At 38.3% G+C, this 20,328-nt stretch overlaps 1 protein-coding gene across 4 annotated transcripts; it reads left to right on the forward strand.

Annotated features, from left to right (window-relative positions):
* The first annotated feature begins 399 nt into the window (after positions 1–399).
* On the forward strand, positions 400–20,060 carry LOC124409615 (thymosin beta). 4 transcript variants are annotated; one of them, XM_046887340.1, is made up of 7 exons: positions 400–557; positions 17,182–17,340; positions 17,511–17,624; positions 18,273–18,386; positions 18,818–18,931; positions 19,452–19,565; positions 19,750–20,060. In XM_046887340.1, exons 2-7 carry the CDS (start codon positions 17,202–17,204, stop codon positions 19,776–19,778), a joined length of 624 nt encoding a protein of 207 aa, XP_046743296.1. In that variant the 5' UTR covers positions 400–557; positions 17,182–17,201; the 3' UTR covers positions 19,779–20,060. The 4 variants fall into 4 exon arrangements, with proteins under 4 accessions (XP_046743296.1, XP_046743298.1, XP_046743297.1 ...); XM_046887342.1 differs by lacking the exon at positions 18,818–18,931; XM_046887341.1 differs by lacking the exon at positions 17,511–17,624.
* Positions 20,061–20,328: the final 268 nt, after the last annotated feature.

Raw genomic sequence — 20,328 nt, forward strand, 5'->3', positions numbered from 1 at the left:
AACGACGCGAGGGTCGCGTGCCGGCTGGTTCGATTTGTGGCTAAAAGAAATTCATTGCGACTCCCTTTGTAAAGAGAAAAGTATAACGATATCCCTCGCATACATACATTACGTATGCTTGTGCGGTGTATCGTGTATCCAGAATTACGTCGATAACAAAATTCGCAAACAAGCGTGAAGTAGTACACCGTACCCGTGCATGTATTCGCACAGCAGAAGCATACACCTGCAGGCTCGTTCATTGCAGCGACTTCCACACAAGAGCGCAGAATTCACGCTAAACTGCTAGGATGAGTCACGGAACACCGGGCGACGGGGTGGGAGGCATTTCAAAATGGCGTCACACGGGGACGAAGCATTCTGGAATGGGCCGCGGAAGGGGGGGGGGGGCAACGGAAAGGGAAATATCGTGGGGAGACATTGGTGGGGCTCCTCACTCCGTGGTGCATATCGGCGCACGAAGAACGGAATCAACGTTTGATCGCTCAGTCTTCGCCAGTCTGCGTTCGCCTTCAAAGTCCGGCTGAGACACAGTGCCCCTCTTTCCTTAGTGACAGGTCAGTAGACACGTACTTAGTTTTTTTGTTTTTAGTCCTTACCAGTATGTATTTCCGCTGTATCACTTTTATTCTTATCGATTCTGTTCCATTGGTCAATTTGCAATGATTACGCTAACGGTGTTTGTGATTAGTGATCAAGTACACCGACTGTCAATTACATTCTTCTCAATTTTCCGACGTATAGTACTCTGCTCACGTTGTTGTTATGACGTACGACGTACGACTCGGGACAAAGAAAGTATGGACTCTGGTTCGTAAACAGAGTCGCCGTGTCGACTTGTTTTATTAGTCAGTTTCTAACGGATCTGTGGAATTTACAGAAATGTTTTAGCCGGTGTAATGATAACGGCTGTTGCTGTCTTTTGGGAAAGGTTGAAGGCGGATTTATAACGCGCATTCATATCGGCTGTAAATGTTCGAGAGGCATCTTATAACGCGACGTCGGAACGTCAGAGAATATCCTGCTTGCATAGTCGTCGTCGCTTGTGCAGCAGCGCTTCCGTCGCAACAAAGATTCAAGGGTGCGGTCCATACTTGAATATTCGAACGACTGTTGAGCGGTGTGGTGTATTCATTGATAGCTAGCAGTTTGCCTTTGAAATATATCATGCACTGTAACAGAAAAATTTTAGTCCCTTCGACGTTGGATGAGAACACATCGCCTGCAGATGTACAATGACAAAGAAAATTCACGCGAGTCACTGCAACAGGTCTGAATGGACTTTTCCAACTTTTTTTATCTGTGCAACAAAGACCGGGGGGTTGTAATTAAAGAGTAGTTTCTTATTCCTTTTTTGCTGTTGTTTGGAATAACCAATTGCTGAAATGAAGATAATCTAATTCACTTCTTCAATTAGAATGACTTGGTAAATTTCTATATTTATATTACTTCTTTGAAATAGCCTGTAATGCAAGGCGAAAATCAGATACATCTGTTAGCTTCCGTACCTATAAAATATAACTATTCGTGCTCGTTTAGTGCGTGGGCAAGCGGAGAACTTATTAATACACTTGGCGAACAAAATGATGTATATTTTTTAACTTTACTTCGAATTAGAAACATGCACGTCAAAAGTACTGTACGTATATATTACGTATTGCCGAATTAGCGCAAACTATAAGCAGTATCCTCCGATCATTGCACCGTTACATTCTTTTTATTCATTTTACAAAAGTATATATCATACGCCGGTGTAAAAATAGGCAGGTAATTTTTCAAACCGATACTGACAAAAATCTTGTTGGTCACAGAAATGTTGTACGGTCTCTTACTTGGATTATCTATATCGCAAATAGGTTGTAAAACGAAAAAAAGTTGTGGAGATCTGTACTCTACAAGGCTATATACTCGTTCAAGCATTCTGAGCGCAACGCAGCGAGTCATACGCGGTATGCATTGATCATTGCGTTATTTTCGTTCCCTTTGAGTCTAGTCAAAATACGCATTTCTGTGTACGACTCGTTTTTGTCACGGGTGTAGCGCTCCTGGCGTTACGAAGAGATAAACTGCGGGAGGTGGGGTGACGCGGCTCTTCTCGGTAAGGGACAGGGCGTGGTTTTGACTGCAGATGTTGAACGTAGACGCGAAGCGCATCCCCAAAGTAACCCTGGGCCAAGGCTCCAAGGCTCCAAGGCGTGCAAGTGCCCGCTTAATAAAAGGAGAGCAACAATATGGCCGCCGAAAATAGACTTCCTCTGTCGCCCGACACCCCGCGCCCCCTTGCCGTGCTCTCCAGAAATACCGAAATCAATTTTTCACCAGGATTAGGAAGACGTCTCGCCGCGGAGGGCTTTCAGCCTTTTTCCACTGTCTACCGTCTTGTGCCGTTCACCTTTACAGCTCGCTGTGTACGCCAGGTCCTTCAACTTTTAATCGCGCTCTCCACGGCTACACGTCGCATGTAACCTACCTTCCACCTACCCGCCTACCTGCGTTTCTTCACATGGTGTAACCTGTGCAGTGTGCATGTATCTTCCGTACCGCGCCTTTCGCGTGTTCAAGGATGCGCGGAGGTGCATGCCGAGTTGCCGTACCGCAGGCGTACGATATACCGAAAAGCCAAGAAACACTCTCTTGGAGCGACGACCGAAACTAGCCAAAGAGAACCGTTATCGTAATTCGTCTGGCTCGAGGGGTGGGGGTCGAGAGAATCAGCAGACCAGGCTATATAGTTATTACAAATTTCCTCTGTAACTATATTCTTGGTGGTGAAATTTACTCTGAAACGGAAGTGGTATAGTTGGTTAAGTGGTTTTAACCTTTCCACTAAACCGAAGTTAATTTCACTTAGTACATATTATTACTGATGGATACTGATCTTGAATGTGACAGAATAATTGAATCATCGTATATGGAGAATTAATGAGTCGAAATTACGAATTTCTATTTCATTATCATTTTCTGCTAACGTTGAAATGCTCTTCTGTTTTTCGTACGAATTTAATTCAAAGTAATTGTACCAAAGTGTAGAGGGTAACATTATAAAATTCCCATTCAAGCAATCAGAAATCGCCGATTTCCAGCGATAAATTGGCAAATTGAAATCTTCTGTTCCAAATTAAGTAACAGTTTCGCAAAAAGAGTAACCAATTGTTGGCACGCTGGACGTACTTCACCGGCCTCAATTTATCCGCATAAAACGGTGCCACTGCCGCAGGAAACTTTTTTTTCCCCATACTTTTTCTTTTACCTCTTTGCAAGATAGTTTCGCTCCTCTGTAACTGTTCTTCATGTAGTTATCATTGAGCTACTTTCTAAATATAGAGCTCGTTATTTAATTGCTGAAAAAGCAGATTAATTTTCACCACGATGAACAAAATTAATCCTTCAATAAACCACCAAATCGGTATGTAACCAAAACAACAGGACCTTGCAGATTATTAAAAAATCGAACGTTAAATTTTTTGCTGGAATGCCGAAATGGTGGGAAAAAATATTTGAATTCGGACTTTCCCTTCTCTTGGCACGTGTCCATCGCTCTACTCACGCGCACCAGAACGGTTGTAAGGTTGTAAACGGGACTTGAGGTCGCGCTCTTGTCTCGTGGAAGGCTCACCCTGACCGTAACGCGAGGGTCGGCCTGGCCGTGAATCCGGGAAACGCGTGCATAGCTACTATGTACACTAGGAGGAGGGACGTCGAACAGCCGGGAGCATCTCGACAACCCCCGAAGCGCCGCCCCGGTAGCTATAATAACGGGGGCCGTTCAGGCTCCGTTCTATCCTCAATCGATAAAACCGTCTGCATCAGACGGAGTGACGCCGCTGTTTTCGCCCTTGCGCGGAAATCTGATTCACGCCCCCTCGGTCAACGATTGATTTCCATTGCGTCACCGTTGCAACCCCATTTTCTCTAGGGGGCGCAGCGAGAAGATCTCGCCCCTGAACTACTCTCTGAAAGAGGGAGCGCATGCAGCAAACGGAAAACAAACGTGAAAAATGCAACTGATTTTAGCTAATTGTAAGAGAACGAACGTCGTGCGTTATATGGATTTATCAAGCCTGGTCAATCAGTGAAATTTATTCCACGGGATGACGCGAGTCCTTCAACGGTTTAAATCGTTAATGATTTTATTAATAAATTGCGACTGCAACTAGAATGCTGCGAATAACCAGTACAAAGTGCTGCGACAGATTTCCTCTCGTTTATTTTTCACGCACCAATAGCAGCAGTGGCAGCTGCTAGGATATGACTCAGGGTCTCTGGAATTTACCAGAGGTGTTTGGGAATTGCACGTTTTGTTTAATTATCAATACTTGGATATAAATTATTGTCAGGCATACGCGAGTTTTGAATTTCCTCTACAAATAATGATTTGAATTGCATTCTCGACGACATATCCAAATTTCGGTAGTTTGCTTTTTCCTCGGATGCATTTTAACAGGACGTATAGAGAGACGAGCTTCACTGTTCAATATGTATTATGTAGTTTGATCTGTTCGATCCTGATCATGAATTTTTACTTTCTCTGGCATGCAATGTCGTGCGATAATAATTAATTGTTTATACGCGCCTGTTACTTACAGCCAACTGTTCTATTTTGTGGTGTTTCCGACCGTCTTGATAGTTCTAGCTACCGCGGAAGAATCGAGCGATGAAACTTTGTTGAATAATTCGTCGTGTTCCGCATTTGTTGATGATGAAAAAATTTTACCTTTGGCAAAAAACGCATATTTCTTACCGTATGTTACTCTCGCACGTTCTGTACGAGACCGTTCACACTTGTTCGTTTACACTCGTATTTACACACGCACAGTTACGTAGGTGTATGTTAATTGTGTACACATGTGTGTAGTGTGTTCGCTATACAGTGCATGTAAAACACGTACATAACGCAGTCCTCTCAGGCTGTATAAACACGTAAAAGCTGCAGGACGCTCGTATATCTCGTTTAGAATAATATCTTGACGTCGGCGTGCTTTAGGAAAGTCGTATAATGTCCATTTTGCGTTGATTTTCAAGCTAGCTGTAGTAAAGGGATTCATTTTTTCACTCGTCTCACGTCTCGTTTAATTTCTATTTCACTCGGAAATCTAATAAATTTTTCTTACTCATCAACATGATTCATGTTAACTGTTGACATACTAGCCAAGAGTAAATTACATTTTCATTGATATTAAAGAATATTTTAATCCTGCTTAGCAGGCTTACATAAAGTAATAAAAAAAGTGAACAATTAATGTAGTCGGGCGGAATTTCCGGACTTGGTAAACCAATTATCACGCTCAAAGTGGCTTTTCCTTCCGTCCTCGGACATCCGTTAGAAGAAATATACATAAATAAATAAAACCGCGAACTCTGAACGGATAACTCTACTAGCGTGTTCTTGTACGAGCGCAGCTGTTCTTCGTGTTTAGTTTTGCATCGTGTGCAGGTACAGATGTTGGAAAGAAAAACAAAAACTGTAAAAAATAAAGTAATACAAACAAGTATACAAAAATTCGGCTCACTTCCGCCTCAGTTTGTCCATTCAAGCCGTTATCGCCCACTTTTTTATTTATTTACACTTGTTCTCGCTTATCTGCGAACCTTGTGTATTATTAGTTATACTTTGTGCATGATGTATATTGTATTATACCTTGTACAGCGTGTAACAATACTCACGTATCCACTTACAGGAGTGTGTGTATTTACACGGTGTCATGGATTACCGAGAAAATCTTATTAAGCTGTTCATAACAGTGTCGACTCTCTGTCTGTGCCCGTCTTTGTACAGGACTGACGTATTTATAAACATATCAATTCCCGTTCATTATAACGGAAAGCATAGTGTTCTTCTTCCAGTTGCGGCAATCAACTCAGATCTTCTCACGTTCTTTTTTACCTTGAGATTCCATGCAATTTGGCAAATGAAAATATTTATAGCGAATAAATGATTCGATATTATTTCTGAAAGAAATTTCATAAGTGCTCACAACCATTGACAAAAAATCATCTACGCTCAAAATTAAATCGATTCAATTCGGAACTAACAAATTTTCATGAGTTTCAAAATTCTGTATGTAATTTTAATTTTCACTACACAAGTAAGACGTGCATAGCTTCGCCGTAAAAAGAATTGCCTTTTAACTTCATTCCATCCCTCGTTAAGAACGGTTGATTTAAACAGCAGGATTTAATCAATTAGCAAATTTAACCGTAGCAAGAGCTAAATTGCTGGCTTCTTTTTCCTCCTCGAGCTCCGGCATACGATAAACGTCTGAATTACTTGAATAGAAAATATCGAAGCATGCATTATATACGTTTTCCCCAAAATTGCAAAAAGATGAGACAAAAAAAATGCGTGCACCTAAATCCAAAAAAAAAAAAAAAAAAAAAAAAAAAACAACAAAACCTTACTCGTAGTCAGTAATTACTTTATTTAAATTGTACATATTATACTTAACACTGCGCATTTTGATAAACAGGTAGAATGATGAGGAGAATCGGAGAAAAAAGAATTGTCAAAAAATTAGATACAACACGAAAGAATACTTTATCGGATCTATAGAAACGTCGATATTATTTGTTCTTTCTTTTTCTCTGCCGATTCTTCTTGTTCCTTCCTCCTTCTCTCGTTTTTCACGACCTCCGGTTCGTTCGTCTGGGCCGTTTGCCTTCGGCGAAGTCGAACGCAACGCGTTCCTTGCTGGCGCCAACGCGACGCCGCGCGTTTTACCAGCTAACCAATGCCCGGTGTAATACCCTATAAGTATGTACGACGAGTAGAATTATTGTACGTTTCTTGGAGCGGCAATATTTTATCCAATGAAACAATTCGTTTTAAAACATCTCCAATTGATTGAATGAAATTTCCTTCATTTATCCTAACTACTAGCTAAATATATCAATTAACTGTTGAGGTAATTTCTTTAAATTTTGACAATCTTCTTTCCCAGCATTGGATGAAATTCAATATATAATACTTCATAATCAGTTCATAATTAGAATAATCAAATTATTCTTCTACAATTGAAAGTAATTTATTGCAAAAGTAAATCGATTTCATTGAATCAAAAAGTCATCGCGGTCTAGGAATTCCTTTTCCTTTCTATGGGTACAAAGTTTTTTGTGCCAATTAATGAATTCTTTTAAAATCCAGAAAAAACGGTTTATAATTCAAATATTCACTTTGAACTGGATATAATGTTACACATTTTTTTACTTTACCAAAATTATGCGCACAACTGTACAGAACTCTGCTGCTGGGCCATTATTCTGCGTCTAACAGCTGCAGTTGTACAGCAAGCCATGCATGGAAGTCTGTTTTCACGATTGTAGCCGCCGATCTAGACGCAGGATTACCAATTAGAGGATCCGCCAAGTTTAGCTCGCGGTGTCATCGACCTCCGATCAACCTGGCATAGTTACAGCGTAAAACATTACTCTTGGAATCTATATAATGACCGAAGGAATGTTGCAACTATAGACTGATGACGAGCGCAGCAGCGCGCTTTACGACGGCTTAAATACTCCGGATAGATAATTGTACCGTCATACCGGATTAGAAACGTGATTTCCGATCATCCGAGGATCCATGGATCATGTTTGGGTTAAAAATGCAAATATCGAAAGGCATAAAAAAAAAAAAAAAGATAGAGAAATAAAATTCACGGACATATTTCACTATACAATACAATTATTTATACCCGGATAAAAGACAAGGTTTTCTATATATTCTGATATAATATTCTATTACATAACATTATATTTATTTTTTATCATTACATATGTATATACATATATATATATACATTATACATAATAAACGAGAGCTGAGTAACCGCGACGCGAAGCGCACCGCAACATGGTTGCCATCGCCGCAATACTTGACCGGTAAAGTTACTTTAGAAAGAGTTTTAACGACACTGGCGTAGAGATGTGGAAAGTCGACGAAGCTGCTGCATGCTGCCATGGATCCGAAAGCCACGTCAGCCTCTATGGTCTTTTGCGTACGTTTCAGATGCTGTTCTCTATATGGCCTTATATCAAGTATACTCGTATGCATACAATAATGCACCGATGCATATGTTTTTACGACACAGCGTATAATTAGCGACACTTTTATAGAATCTTATCCTTATCCGATACGTCAAATTTATCGATACTGTTCACGTTATTTATGTCTGTGCGTGCCATATATTAATTGTTTCTTCTGCTGAATGCACCGAAATGATAAGAAATGCGTAATGGAGGGGGGAACACATGTGTGCAAGTGTGCGGTCGTCGGATGCGTCATTCGTTTTACGACGTACATTCGTATATATCTACTTAATGTACTGTAGGTATAATAACATAATTTATGGAGTCTTCAAGCTTCGAGGAAGCTGTAAGCCCCACAGTTATCACATGTAATATTATGATTTATACATACAGTGCATAAACTGTTATGAAGCAATTTTCATACGACTCGAAAGTATCACTTGACATTATACCGTATAATATGATCAATTTGTTTATTTGTACAGAGGAATGAAATTACAAGTTAAGATAAGGGTGAAGAAATTTTAGTGCAGGATTCTGTTGTTTAGAAACGTTGGTATTTGTTCGGGAAAAAAGTGCATTACTTCACGTCAAAATATATTCAACTTCTATAACGTGACTACGTTTGAAACAATAAGTTTGGTAGAATTGCTATATTGCATAATTTTATTCGTCCAATTAGGTATCGTAATTTATATAAATTTTATAAATTATAGAATGTTAGTCATGCCGCTGAACTTGATAAATGAAATATTTTTTATATGCAATATACATATGCATTGTATATATAGTTTTCTTTTCAGGCAAATTCCACTTTGAATTCTTGACGCGTGAGCAGTTAACTCGAGTAATTTCTGCGTAATATTATCACTTACGATTAGTATTTCCTTCTTCTCACGTCCTGCATGCACGTACAACTTGATACTTGATGCGTTGCACAGAAGCTATACATATAGGTATAATAATTTATTATTACGATTCTCATGATCTGCGGTATTGTTATCTGCGTAATATATGCACGCTCGTGCGGCATATACGCATTATTTATACGTTATTTCGTTAAAATACAAATATATACAAGGCGAGTTATTAATTACGGTGAATTTTTAGTCTCCTTAATAGCTTCCAAATTTTTTTCACAAATATAATCTATAAACGTAAATCGAATTTTATTTTCACAGTTTTACAAATGCATCCGAATAAATTCTATCCCGACAATTGTTATCCTGAATTACTTGCGTACAGAAAAAAGCAGGTTTAATATCCGTCTGTTTCTACTTTTCGAATATCTTTGTGGAAAGTGATTTTGTATTTGCTCCTTGGGGATATCGAAAAATGCCGGCTATACGCCACTGTAAAAGGGGGTACAGGGTTCGTTACCCGTCACGGTCGCACCGGGCTCGCAACGCGCTTCGAGTACACGGCACGCAGTTTTTCGCGTGTGCGTTTCGAGCGTGTTCATGGATTTGTGCGAATGGTTGTGTAGATAAGCGTCCAGCTGCCCACTCGTTCATCCGTCCGTTTCTAATTGTGAGTACGATGCGCGCGAATAATTCCTCTCTACCGTCTCCCAACTGTTCGTAGGTACGTACTCTAATGATGTATAATAACATAAGGTAGCCATTTATTAATTACGAGATTTTTCGCGCTAATTAACGGCTACTGAGTACACAGCTCGTGCACAGAGAGGCTCTGTTACAAACTCGTTCAAGTTTGTTAGCAGATAATTGATGTTCGTTGTTTATCTCCACCTAGAAATCAACATCTTCTAGTGTGTAAAGTCTGTCTTATATATAATATATATGTACATGCAAAGACTGTCACGATTCACAATCGCAGGGTACAAAATCTGCCTTATGGATGTAACATGTATGTATGTATTATAATCGTTATTATACGAGTCCGCTATGTACCGCTAATCGCGAACCGTGAGATCCGGCATTGCGATATTCAAATTCACAAACTATAAGAGGCTCGAAATAAATCCTCTTTCCCCTTCCTGCGACGCTAGCTACGTCGACAAAATAATGCACGCATTTTTATTCGGTTGAGAGGTGCAGGGCAATGTATGTGTTCAATATATTATATATTGTGTACATGTAGGTGAAAAATTGTGTATTTTTCAGTTGTATCATATTTCGGATAGCTGCATAAATTCTGAGAGTCGTTTTACGCTTCAAAACTGTTAACTATGCAAACGGGATTTCTTATAAAATTACGTTATTTTCATATAACATACGAATACGTACGTATAACGAGTTATTTTCGGTACGTACTCCGTACTCGAAGGGTTGAGAAAAGTTTCGGTTGCACATCGTGCAACTACTGCAGGGACAATGTTTCGTTTATACGTCTATAGTCGGGTTTTGAGGCTGTTTGGGAAAAAAGTTCTTTGAAGGTTTTAACCTCTGCTCTTCAAATCCGTTAATTGAAGCCTGAGATAAAACCTCTCAAGATCTATACTGGGGAAAAAAAATTCTAACAGACGGCAGTCCACATCAACTTAATATGCTGGACATCGTTTTTTCATTTGAATAAGTCGCGAACGTTACATTTCTTTTCAACCTGGCACAAAAGTGACTTTTATGAAAAAAAAAGAAGCATTGAAAAATCTATAACATAGATATATGCTTCTGAAATGAAATGCTTGAAATGAAAACCAAACTAACTACCTCTATACACATGTAAAAATATCTGCGCAGTATATAAATATGCGTTTCGCCAAGCAAAAATTGTCAAGTTATTCAACAACGAAATTTTCGTACAGCTGCAAAGTAGCGGTTCGTGTTATACGTGGCTTGGGGTTAATTATCGTGACTCATGATCGACTACACGTATATTCGTTATTTGAATATATCCTAGCCTATACAGTACATAACAGGCATCTCCACATATACTTGCGTGGACATTGTTCAACTCATATAACGTGGGTACATACTTTCGTGCTGATTCAAACTTTTCATGCTATGTAACTGCGCTACACGCTATATGTATAGGTACCTACTTACTCACATCCTAGAAATATAGATGTAAAATACGAGCGAAAAAATTTAGACAGTGCGATACATGTTTCGCAAATTAACTATAATATACTTAGGTACTTGGTAGATATTCAGAATTCATTGGAAACAATTACTTAATTGGTATTATGATTACCGATGTACGCGGAGTCCCAAGCGGTTTTAATTGAGGATGAGGGATTTATGATATGCGATATATATATATGTATATATATGAGTGTCGGTATTACTATAAGAGTGCCGATGAATAAGCTTATAGACTAAAATAATTTCGACTCTCCCCGCATCCGAAATGATGAATCACCCCGGATTATCACTCATCGCCAAATATTCTCATCATGCCATCGAGTCGCTGACTCTTTATAGTTATGCAGTGAAGGAATCGAGGATATCCCAGAAAGCAAATCTTGGCGTTGCCTTTCACTGCACTCGTAGCTGGTTAAGATTGCTCAAACTTCTCTATATTTCGCGTGATTCTCTTCTCTGCAATGCCTGTAAGCTCTTTTAACTATAAATCGCGTTTTCTAATGCGAGACGTAGTCGCTTAAGTCACATATTGCAGGGTGGCAGGCAACGATATTTTATATTGCACAAAGTTCAAACCGATTAAGATCACGACCGCACTTGTCCCGGAAGTGTACTTTCCACGTTTTGTCGGTATTTAGTAATAACTTGACGAAGCCACACCACCAAGATTATAATTGCGGTGAACCGATTCCGTCGAAAGAATAAGAAAACCAAGAATTACTTTTGTAAACAGCACGCGTTATATCTTACTCCGGAGGAAAAAAAAATTGTTGCAGATTCTTTGATCGCAGTTTTTAACTCTCGTAAAATATGCGGAAGAAGGCAGATGATATAACCTGCAGGCGTTTATCAATTTTATTATTATTATTATTATTATTATTCTGAGGGGCCGGGGAATAATCATCTATACATTTTTTCTTTTTCGGAAATTTGGAACTTGTGTAAGACGCCGTCTGGAGTTTAGAAGATAAGAATACCAGGAATTCGATGCGGAAATTACGAAAAGCGAAGCGTTAAATTTTTTAGTCTTGAAACAGGTTTTGCACGTTGGAAATGCAACGGCTTTTTGAAAAATCTGCTTCCATCCGAATGTTCGCAGAACAAAATACGTATAAATTTCGGGTGGATTTCCTTGAGCCAGAATTCCCGATAAGGAAGAACTTATATTACACAGCGTTGAATGCATTATAATCCTGTAGGTATACACAGTTTTAATGCCGGCGCGAGAGTCTCGCGTTTTACTCAAGTGCTTTCGAGTCTCGAGTCTGATGATTGCGTTATTTGCCACCTTTCGAATCCAGAACTCCCTAGACGGGCATATGATTCGATCCTTATAAGGACAACAGCCTTGCTCGTTGCGTATAATGTACTGCGTACTGCTCCTGCTGCTGCCTGTTGACTGTTGACTGACTAACGCGGCTACATGTACCGGGTGTACATACACATACACATACCTATATACGTGGGCACATATAGGTGCACATAATTTATAACTGTGCTCCATACCTGCTGTCCGTCATCTAACTTCTAGGCATAAAGAACATGGGACAGCTATGAGGATGTTAAGAAGCTGCTACAGTCCGTCTTTACCGACCGAGTAAAATATTACTTATTTTCGTTATTACCTACTATTACCTTACGCATCACAAACGCAAAAAAACTACCTTTAGCGCTGTTCTACATGCAACGCAGAATGAGAACAGCCAGAAACTTTTTGATGTCGTGCGGGAATAACGCATAATTACAGGAATACTTTTATTGCTGCGTGAAATAAAACTTCTTTAGGATATTCATATGCGGCATTGTACATAGAATGGCGCTGTCAGTAGCTTTTTGACGTTAGTGACGCGTAGGCGTAGGTAATGTGTCAAAGTACGTGATATTTCACTCGGTCCGTAAAATTTGACCATAGCATTCTCTCGAGAGATCGAAGTGTTTATGTGTAACCGAAAAGTTTGCAAACGTGTGTGAAAACACGCTGCAATCGTTCGCGTTCGAATCTATTGCATGATTGATGACAATCGCCCAAATCGTTCTACGTCCAATCACAACGGATAAAAGAGAGAGAAGAAACAGGATTTTTTTCTATCACTTGTCGTCCGTCTCGTCATAAATTCCGATGTAACTACGTATTATACACGTGCGGTTGTATTGGTAAAAGAGATCGAGACAAACAGCGTTGAATAGTCACCAAATATGGCTGCGGTATTGGCATTTGATTTTTTTTAAACCGTTACCCATGCCCGAACTTGATCACGCGATCATTAGAAATCAACCGGACTTGAAATATCGTTTTTGAAAAGAAGTTATTTACAGTTGTTTGCAACTTGAATTAATATTTTACTCGTGCAAGTGCTGATAATATAATTCAGCGCACAGTGCATCCGAATCTCGAATTCTGCAACTCTCTCTTTCTCTCCGGATCCGCTTCACGAAACCCGATGATCTGCATATAAACCGTCGGTTTGTTTCAACAAGGACATGAGCACTAAACGGCTGATCTTGAAACACATGCCATGCGTGTGTGCTTACATATACAGAGTATGTATGTTGAGCTATTTATAATCCCGTCACGTGACACTTGTCTATGAATATCGAGTCGCGTCGCTGCCCTTGACCGTGAAACTTACAACCGGATGGACGAAACACATGTTCGGAGCCGGCCGCTGCGCTTTTATATTCAGGTCCGCAATAATGCTGATACGTTATCGTTTGAGGATACTTGTCGGTTCAAATTAGATACCAAATCTTTCTTTATTCTTTATCTTTTACACAACAAATTGGTAAAATAGTCGAGGCCCACGATTTTGACGTCACACGGATTTTAAAGCAGCGCTTAAACGTGGCAGATAACGCGGCAGTAGAATACACAAGTGATACATGTATAATAAAAGTAAACCGGAAGTTGGCTTGGCCAGCGATATCTAGTTCGAGATTTGACTCGTCCGGAGTGTATGAAAAAAAATTTTTTCACCCGACAAATTTTCATACGGTTTATTATACATATATTGAATGATAATTTTGATATCAATGATGAGAGAAAAAAACTAACGACATTTTGTAATATATAGATCGTTCGAATATAACAGATGGAATTGCAGCCAATTATATCCATAATATATTACATTAATATGGAATTATCAAGATTTAAAAGTGAAAACATCTATAACTAAATGTTTCTCGACGCGGACTAGATGAAAAAATCTAAATGGAAATTGAATACATTATTATAATTTGTATAATCGGTTGCTCAAGCTGCACTCATATACATATTGTAATTATATATTTCTACTACGTATTCACGATCAGATCTGATAATATAGGCATGCATGTAGTAATATATAATATATTAAGTGCAACTTGGCGTAGCATTCGTAGGTGTATCTATACCGTATAAGCGATACGCAGAGATCGGTTCTGCATCGCATATAGTGACTTCACCCACGTGGAATGCAGCCCGCTTTTTTCCCCGCCTCTACTCATTCCTTACTCTCCTCCTTCTCCCGTTTCTCAACTCGCCTCCAGGTTGCTACTGCAGCAACGACGTTCTTCTTCTTCTTCTCCTTCTTCTCCTTCTTCCTCCTCGCGTCTCATTCTTCTTCTCCTTCTTCTTCTTCCACTTCTTCATCCTGTTGAACCATTCCTTGCCGGATTGTAAACGAACTTCGATAAGGTTGGTCTGATCGTGAGTCGTCGAAATGAAGAATATCCTCCGGGTTCAGACAATCGCTTTAAAATTTTACACAGGTGTATAAAATAAGAGTAAGAAAAAGTTGCTTAATTTTCAATGACCTAGCACGATTTCCACCTATAACACGCCCGTACATCCTTAATCACTAAGTTAATACTCACACTATCGCGAGAAAGCGTTTGGAAAAGAAAACAAAAAGAAATAGTGAGTAACATTTTGGCTTTTGAATTCTTGAACCATCTATACAACCGAATCTGTATAATTAATGCGATGATTCTACATCAGCATATCTCTTAGATGATCTTTCGTCGGTTTGTCTGACCTACCCTTTTGCAATGTCAGTTTAGACACCATTTTTTCTCTTCCCTTCCGGTGTGGTCAACTTGTACCAAGAACAAACTGACTTCAAAACTAGGGGATCCAGATTCGAGTTAGAGTATTCTGATATATGAAACTATAATGATTGAATATTACATTTGATGAAAAAAAAAAAAAAAAAAAATGAAACACGCTATTTTCAAAATAATTCACTGACTCCAATTCGTATATTGTATCGAGAGAGATATCCTCCACTTCACGAACTGCGTGGAAAGAGCTACGAATAGCACCGAGTAACGATGCAATTCTTCTCTTAAGTTCTTCTCTTAAGCGACAAGGGCATTGAGATGCAGACGGCAATCCCTGTTCTGTTGGGCACGTATTGAGGTATTTTAAAACCAAGAGTGCGGCTTCCGAGGACTTGTCTTGCTTACTGCGCGTGATGCATCAGCTGGTCACTGCTTCGTTATCGTATGTACGATGTATACATTTGACGACCATTTACGAAGGACTGGGATTCTGTTGACGTACCGGAAGCAGCAAATTCCATTTCCGTTCGTTGTCACGGCCCATCGATATATCTCTTATAAACACCGATAACGATCAGTCAAACTGGATTGCCTGCATCCGTTTACTGTCATACCAATTTGATGCAGTCATGGCGATGTAATTGTTAAAACTCGAACTATTCGCAATTTGTTCCACGGCTATTTATTATTTCCCTTTTCATTATTTGCGGCAATGGACGTTCCAATGTGGATTGGTAACTCTATTGTTTGACAGAGAATTGCGATTTAGGTGGCCAGGTATAACAGAGTTATAATATGGGGCTTGTAAAACCGTTACATACTACAGCTATACCTTTTGTACGAATAAGGTAAATTAAACAAACTACGATTCATCAAATGATACCAGGTCATAGACCTTCTTGTGAAATCCGTTGGTTCATCTCCGCCCACGCCATCATTATCAGAATCCTCAAGGTCATCAACTTTTATGGTGATGCTCCTTGTTCGATTTTTTATGCGACAGGGTATAACTTATATGATTAGAATAGTCCATCGAAATACCTCAGTGCTTTTCAATGCATAAAAAAACAGTCAGCCAAAACAGATGTATCTTGTAGGCTTAACGATCGTGTCGGAGGTACTTACATCGAATTTGTAATACGTAATACCGCCTAAAGCGTTTCGGATGAAACGAACAAAAAACGATCATTACCATCATACGTGTCCAATTATCATTTTTCAAATCGTAAACACATCAAATAATTTTCCGAGGAAAAATTTTATCGACCCGACATTGCTTGAAATTGGCTTTCGTAAAAGACCATATTGTTTTTTTACATGCTAGAGCGTAGATACGAAATAATTAATGTTTCAAGTTACATTCCGCAGTATTTTGTGATGCATTGGTCGACGATTGTAAGTGAACCTGCTGAGTACCAGTAGCTTCAGAATGTCTTTGGAATTTGCACAATCAGCAGTCTGTTTTTACTATGCGTATTGTTACACCGCTGTCCCTGTGTTCTTTTTGTTAAAAATATACATAGGTCATGTACTGTATAGGCAAATACTTTTGTTAGAGTTTGAGTCTGTTAGAATTTGCAAATACTTAAGAATGGACAAGTCTGCTAGTAAAGAAGGACCAAGCTGATATTTGACTGAATTCATATTGTTCCAAAGCTGCATTGTTATTGGAATTTTATTCTTTTCTACCCGAACGCAGTAGGCCTTGTATTTGTATGGTGATGTCGCCTGAATTTTATCTTGTGACATTTTAATTTTTAATTTTTTTCTCAAATTTCGAGTATCGGTGTTTTTTATACATACTGTTGCCTCGAAATCACATCCGCTCGTGTAATGGTAACTCGTAAAAATCGTGCTCTTTTATATTAATAAACAGTCACAATGTCTATGCCAATTCGTGTATTTGTGGTATCAAGTGCAGGAATAGCTTATAATTATCCACTTAACAAGCCTGATTATCAGTGCATTGATTAGTTGATTTTGAGTTTCTGGCTGCGCAATCTCCTATTATAAATGATCGCATCCTCCCTGTGAAATCGGCGCAAGAATTGATCGATTTTATTTTTGTTCACAGATCTATAAGTAGAGAGCAGAATGTCAGACCCCGTAAGCCCATCCCTCAAGGACCTTCCCAAGGTTGCATTAGACTTTAAAAGCGAACTGGAGGGCTTCAACCATGGCTGTATGAAGAAGGCTGCAACTGCTGAGAAGAATGTTTTGCCTTCGGCTGAAGGTATGTTCCTTTTGATCTATGAAATTGCAAACGGTCTTTGCGTGCTACTAGATTAAGAAATGAACGCCTTAAAAATAGTTTTTCTAGAACTACCAAAGAGCTGGTAAAATTTATCCATATCGACTGAATTATTGTTAAATATTGTTGTAATAAATAAAATGATAATACAGACGTGAGGCAGGAGAAACAACACTGCGAGCTTATCCAAGGAGTGGAGAACTTTAAAACAGATCGCTTGAAGCATATCGACACCGTAGAGAAGATTGTTTTGCCTAATGCCCAAGGTATCAATCCCTACCCAAAGATCCTCGATCCATCCATTAATAATCCTTACCAACGGAATCATTTTGTTGATGTGCAATACATTGTAGGCTGAATTTACCATACAGATAGCAAGTTTTATGCACGTATAAACCGGTGTGAGAGATTTCATTAACAACTAAAAATAATGTGTTTCACTTTTTCCTTTGTTACTTATCTTAATAAAATCCATATACATTGATTGAACTTTTTCTCGGAGCATTATACCATGTGAACTGAATTTTCCTTGAAAGTAATTTAATTACTATGTTGGAAAGTGAAGCTGAAACAACTATGAAACAAAATTCTGTTAATTGCAGCGCATAATTCTAAATTTATTACAATTTTATATGCATCGTAGTTCTTTCTTGCTATACCATGATATGATCTGGACACCCATGTGGAGAGGAGAATTTTAATTTTCTTTTGGTAATTTTACAGTGTTATGTAGGTAAATATTAACAGTGTTGAAAAGCTGCTTCGTGAAACCTTTACCACTTTAACCAGATACTTAGGAATTGATAACGAGTGCTGTTTTCTGTGAAAAGCAATCGCATAACAGTGTTAGCTTTGGTTTTCAATTATATTTGAAATTAGGCACCTGGGTTAAAATTGAATTCTTTTATTTACAGATGTAGCTGCAGAGAAAACGCAACAGACTTTGATTGCTGGAATTGAAGCATTCGACCCGGCCAGACTAAAGCACACAGAAACCCAGGAGAAATATCACCTTCCGGACAAAGATGGTACGTAGCATGATAGATAGTTGCTTTTGTCATGCTGCTTGTTTTAAATGTTTTGTAAAATTCTTCAAATTTTCCTAACAGTTTTATGTGTGTGATCCGCTATGCTTATGTAAAATTCGGTATTTGAATTTTTGTCATTTATACAGATTTCTTTTTCAAATTTTCTTTCTTACTTATCCATTTGAGGTTTGCCCATGCTTCAAATAATTTCTACTAAATTATTTTACCTCAAAAACATTATACATTGTTGTAATTGAATGATCTTTTACGTATACCGCGAGTATCAGACTCAAGAATATTACAGAGCAGTACAGTAAGTGTCGGTTCTAATTACACTTTCAAGGTCTACCGAATGTCGAGAAGTAAGATTTTTTGCACTCGCCCATTGTTTGCATGAGCATGTTTTATATTTTCTCTTATCAATATTATAGCCGTAAAAGCCGAGAAACAGCATCAGAATTTACTGAATGGCGTCGAAAGTTTCAACAAAGCAGCTATGCGACATGCTGAGACCCTTGAAAAAAACCTTTTACCTGACCCCCAAGGTAGGTTTTCGCTTTGCTAATTGCATCAATTTGTTTGCATGATAGATTTTTGCAATAATCATAATATTGTTTAAAATTGAATGATGCATGAAGACAATCTCAATGAAGGCAATTGTGAATTCATTTCGCTTGTTTCAAATATGAAGTCAGGAGGTTTCTTTTCATGGAACAACTATTTTGCGGCATTTCACACACGTTTATTACCTTTAAAGAATATAATAGAAACGAATATACACTATACAGTCATAGTTTTGTGTTCAAATTATTGTGAAAATGCTTTAGGAATGATACATATAATATGTCAACCGAGTAAATAAGTGAATGGTATTTCTACTAACATGATAAAATATTTACCGCCGTCACAAATGTTGTCCATGTATGAATATTTTTACTCCTGATGAAAATCCATACTAAAGATTCGTAATCCTGTTGTATGTATGAGACACCTGTGGTGATGAAATGGTAAATACATACTATGTTCTTTAACTAATTGATATTTAATTTAATTGATATTTTACAGCCATTCAGGAGGAAAAGGGAAAGCAACAACTTATTTCTGGAATAGAAAACTTTGACCCGGCAAAACTGAAGCATGCAGAAACCCTTGAGAAAAATCCTTTGCCTACCAAAGAAGGTAAACTTACAGAGAATGTTTAATCTACGGAGATTCTAGTGAAGATATATTCAAATAGTTACTCGTGAGCGATAGCAGCGCACAATACAATATTTTTAGTCAATTTACAATATAGAATTCGCAGCACATTTAGAGCTTACTACTTTACATATTTTGCATGACGAAATTTTTTTTTATGTTTCAGCGATCGATGCCGAAAAAGTAGCTGCTTAAACAGCGTCGGAAGTACTTAAACAACATGCAGCCACCCATCATTTCTTCATTCTCTATACCCTAACATTTCGTAACTATTATTAATAAACCTAATATCATATGACTACCGTGATAATATAATCTCATATTAAATATTTATAGTTGCATAAATTTAGCGAGCTTTATATCCTGAAACACGTTTGCCAAAAAATTGATGAAACCTAAAAACTCGATATTCTACTACGAGATATACAATTGAAGAAACGAATTTTGAACCGCGTCTACGGGATATAAATGTAAGAATAAAATCAGACCACGTTTAAAACGATACGCATATTATAAATATTCATATAAATATCATGTCGCCAAAAGAGTTTTCAACCACTTACTAATATCAGCTGTAGTAATTGACTTGCAAAAATGAGAAAGAAAGAAAACTGTATTGAGTCTCGTAATTTGACGATCCGAGAAATATGCAGTAATTGTGCTTTTTATAGCTTATTAAATTTATAGAGGGATGTTTTATTTTCAAATGCGCTATACTCATACGCAAATATATAATAACAATGTA

This window comes from Diprion similis, chromosome 8 (assembly GCF_021155765.1).
Source record: "Diprion similis isolate iyDipSimi1 chromosome 8, iyDipSimi1.1, whole genome shotgun sequence".
Taxonomy (NCBI): Eukaryota; Metazoa; Arthropoda; class Insecta; order Hymenoptera; family Diprionidae; genus Diprion; species Diprion similis.

Excerpts from the sequence above, each read along its gene's own strand:
- LOC124409615 (XM_046887340.1), top strand. The coding sequence starts at position 17,202 with ATGTCAGACCCCGTAAGCCCATCCCTCAAGGACCTTCCCAAGGTTGCA. Across the intron at positions 17,625-18,272 it reads TGTTTTGCCTAATGCCCAAG|ATGTAGCTGCAGAGAAAACG; the intron begins GTATCAATCCCT and ends TTTTATTTACAG. Across the intron at positions 18,387-18,817 it reads TCACCTTCCGGACAAAGATG|CCGTAAAAGCCGAGAAACAG; the intron begins GTACGTAGCATG and ends TCAATATTATAG.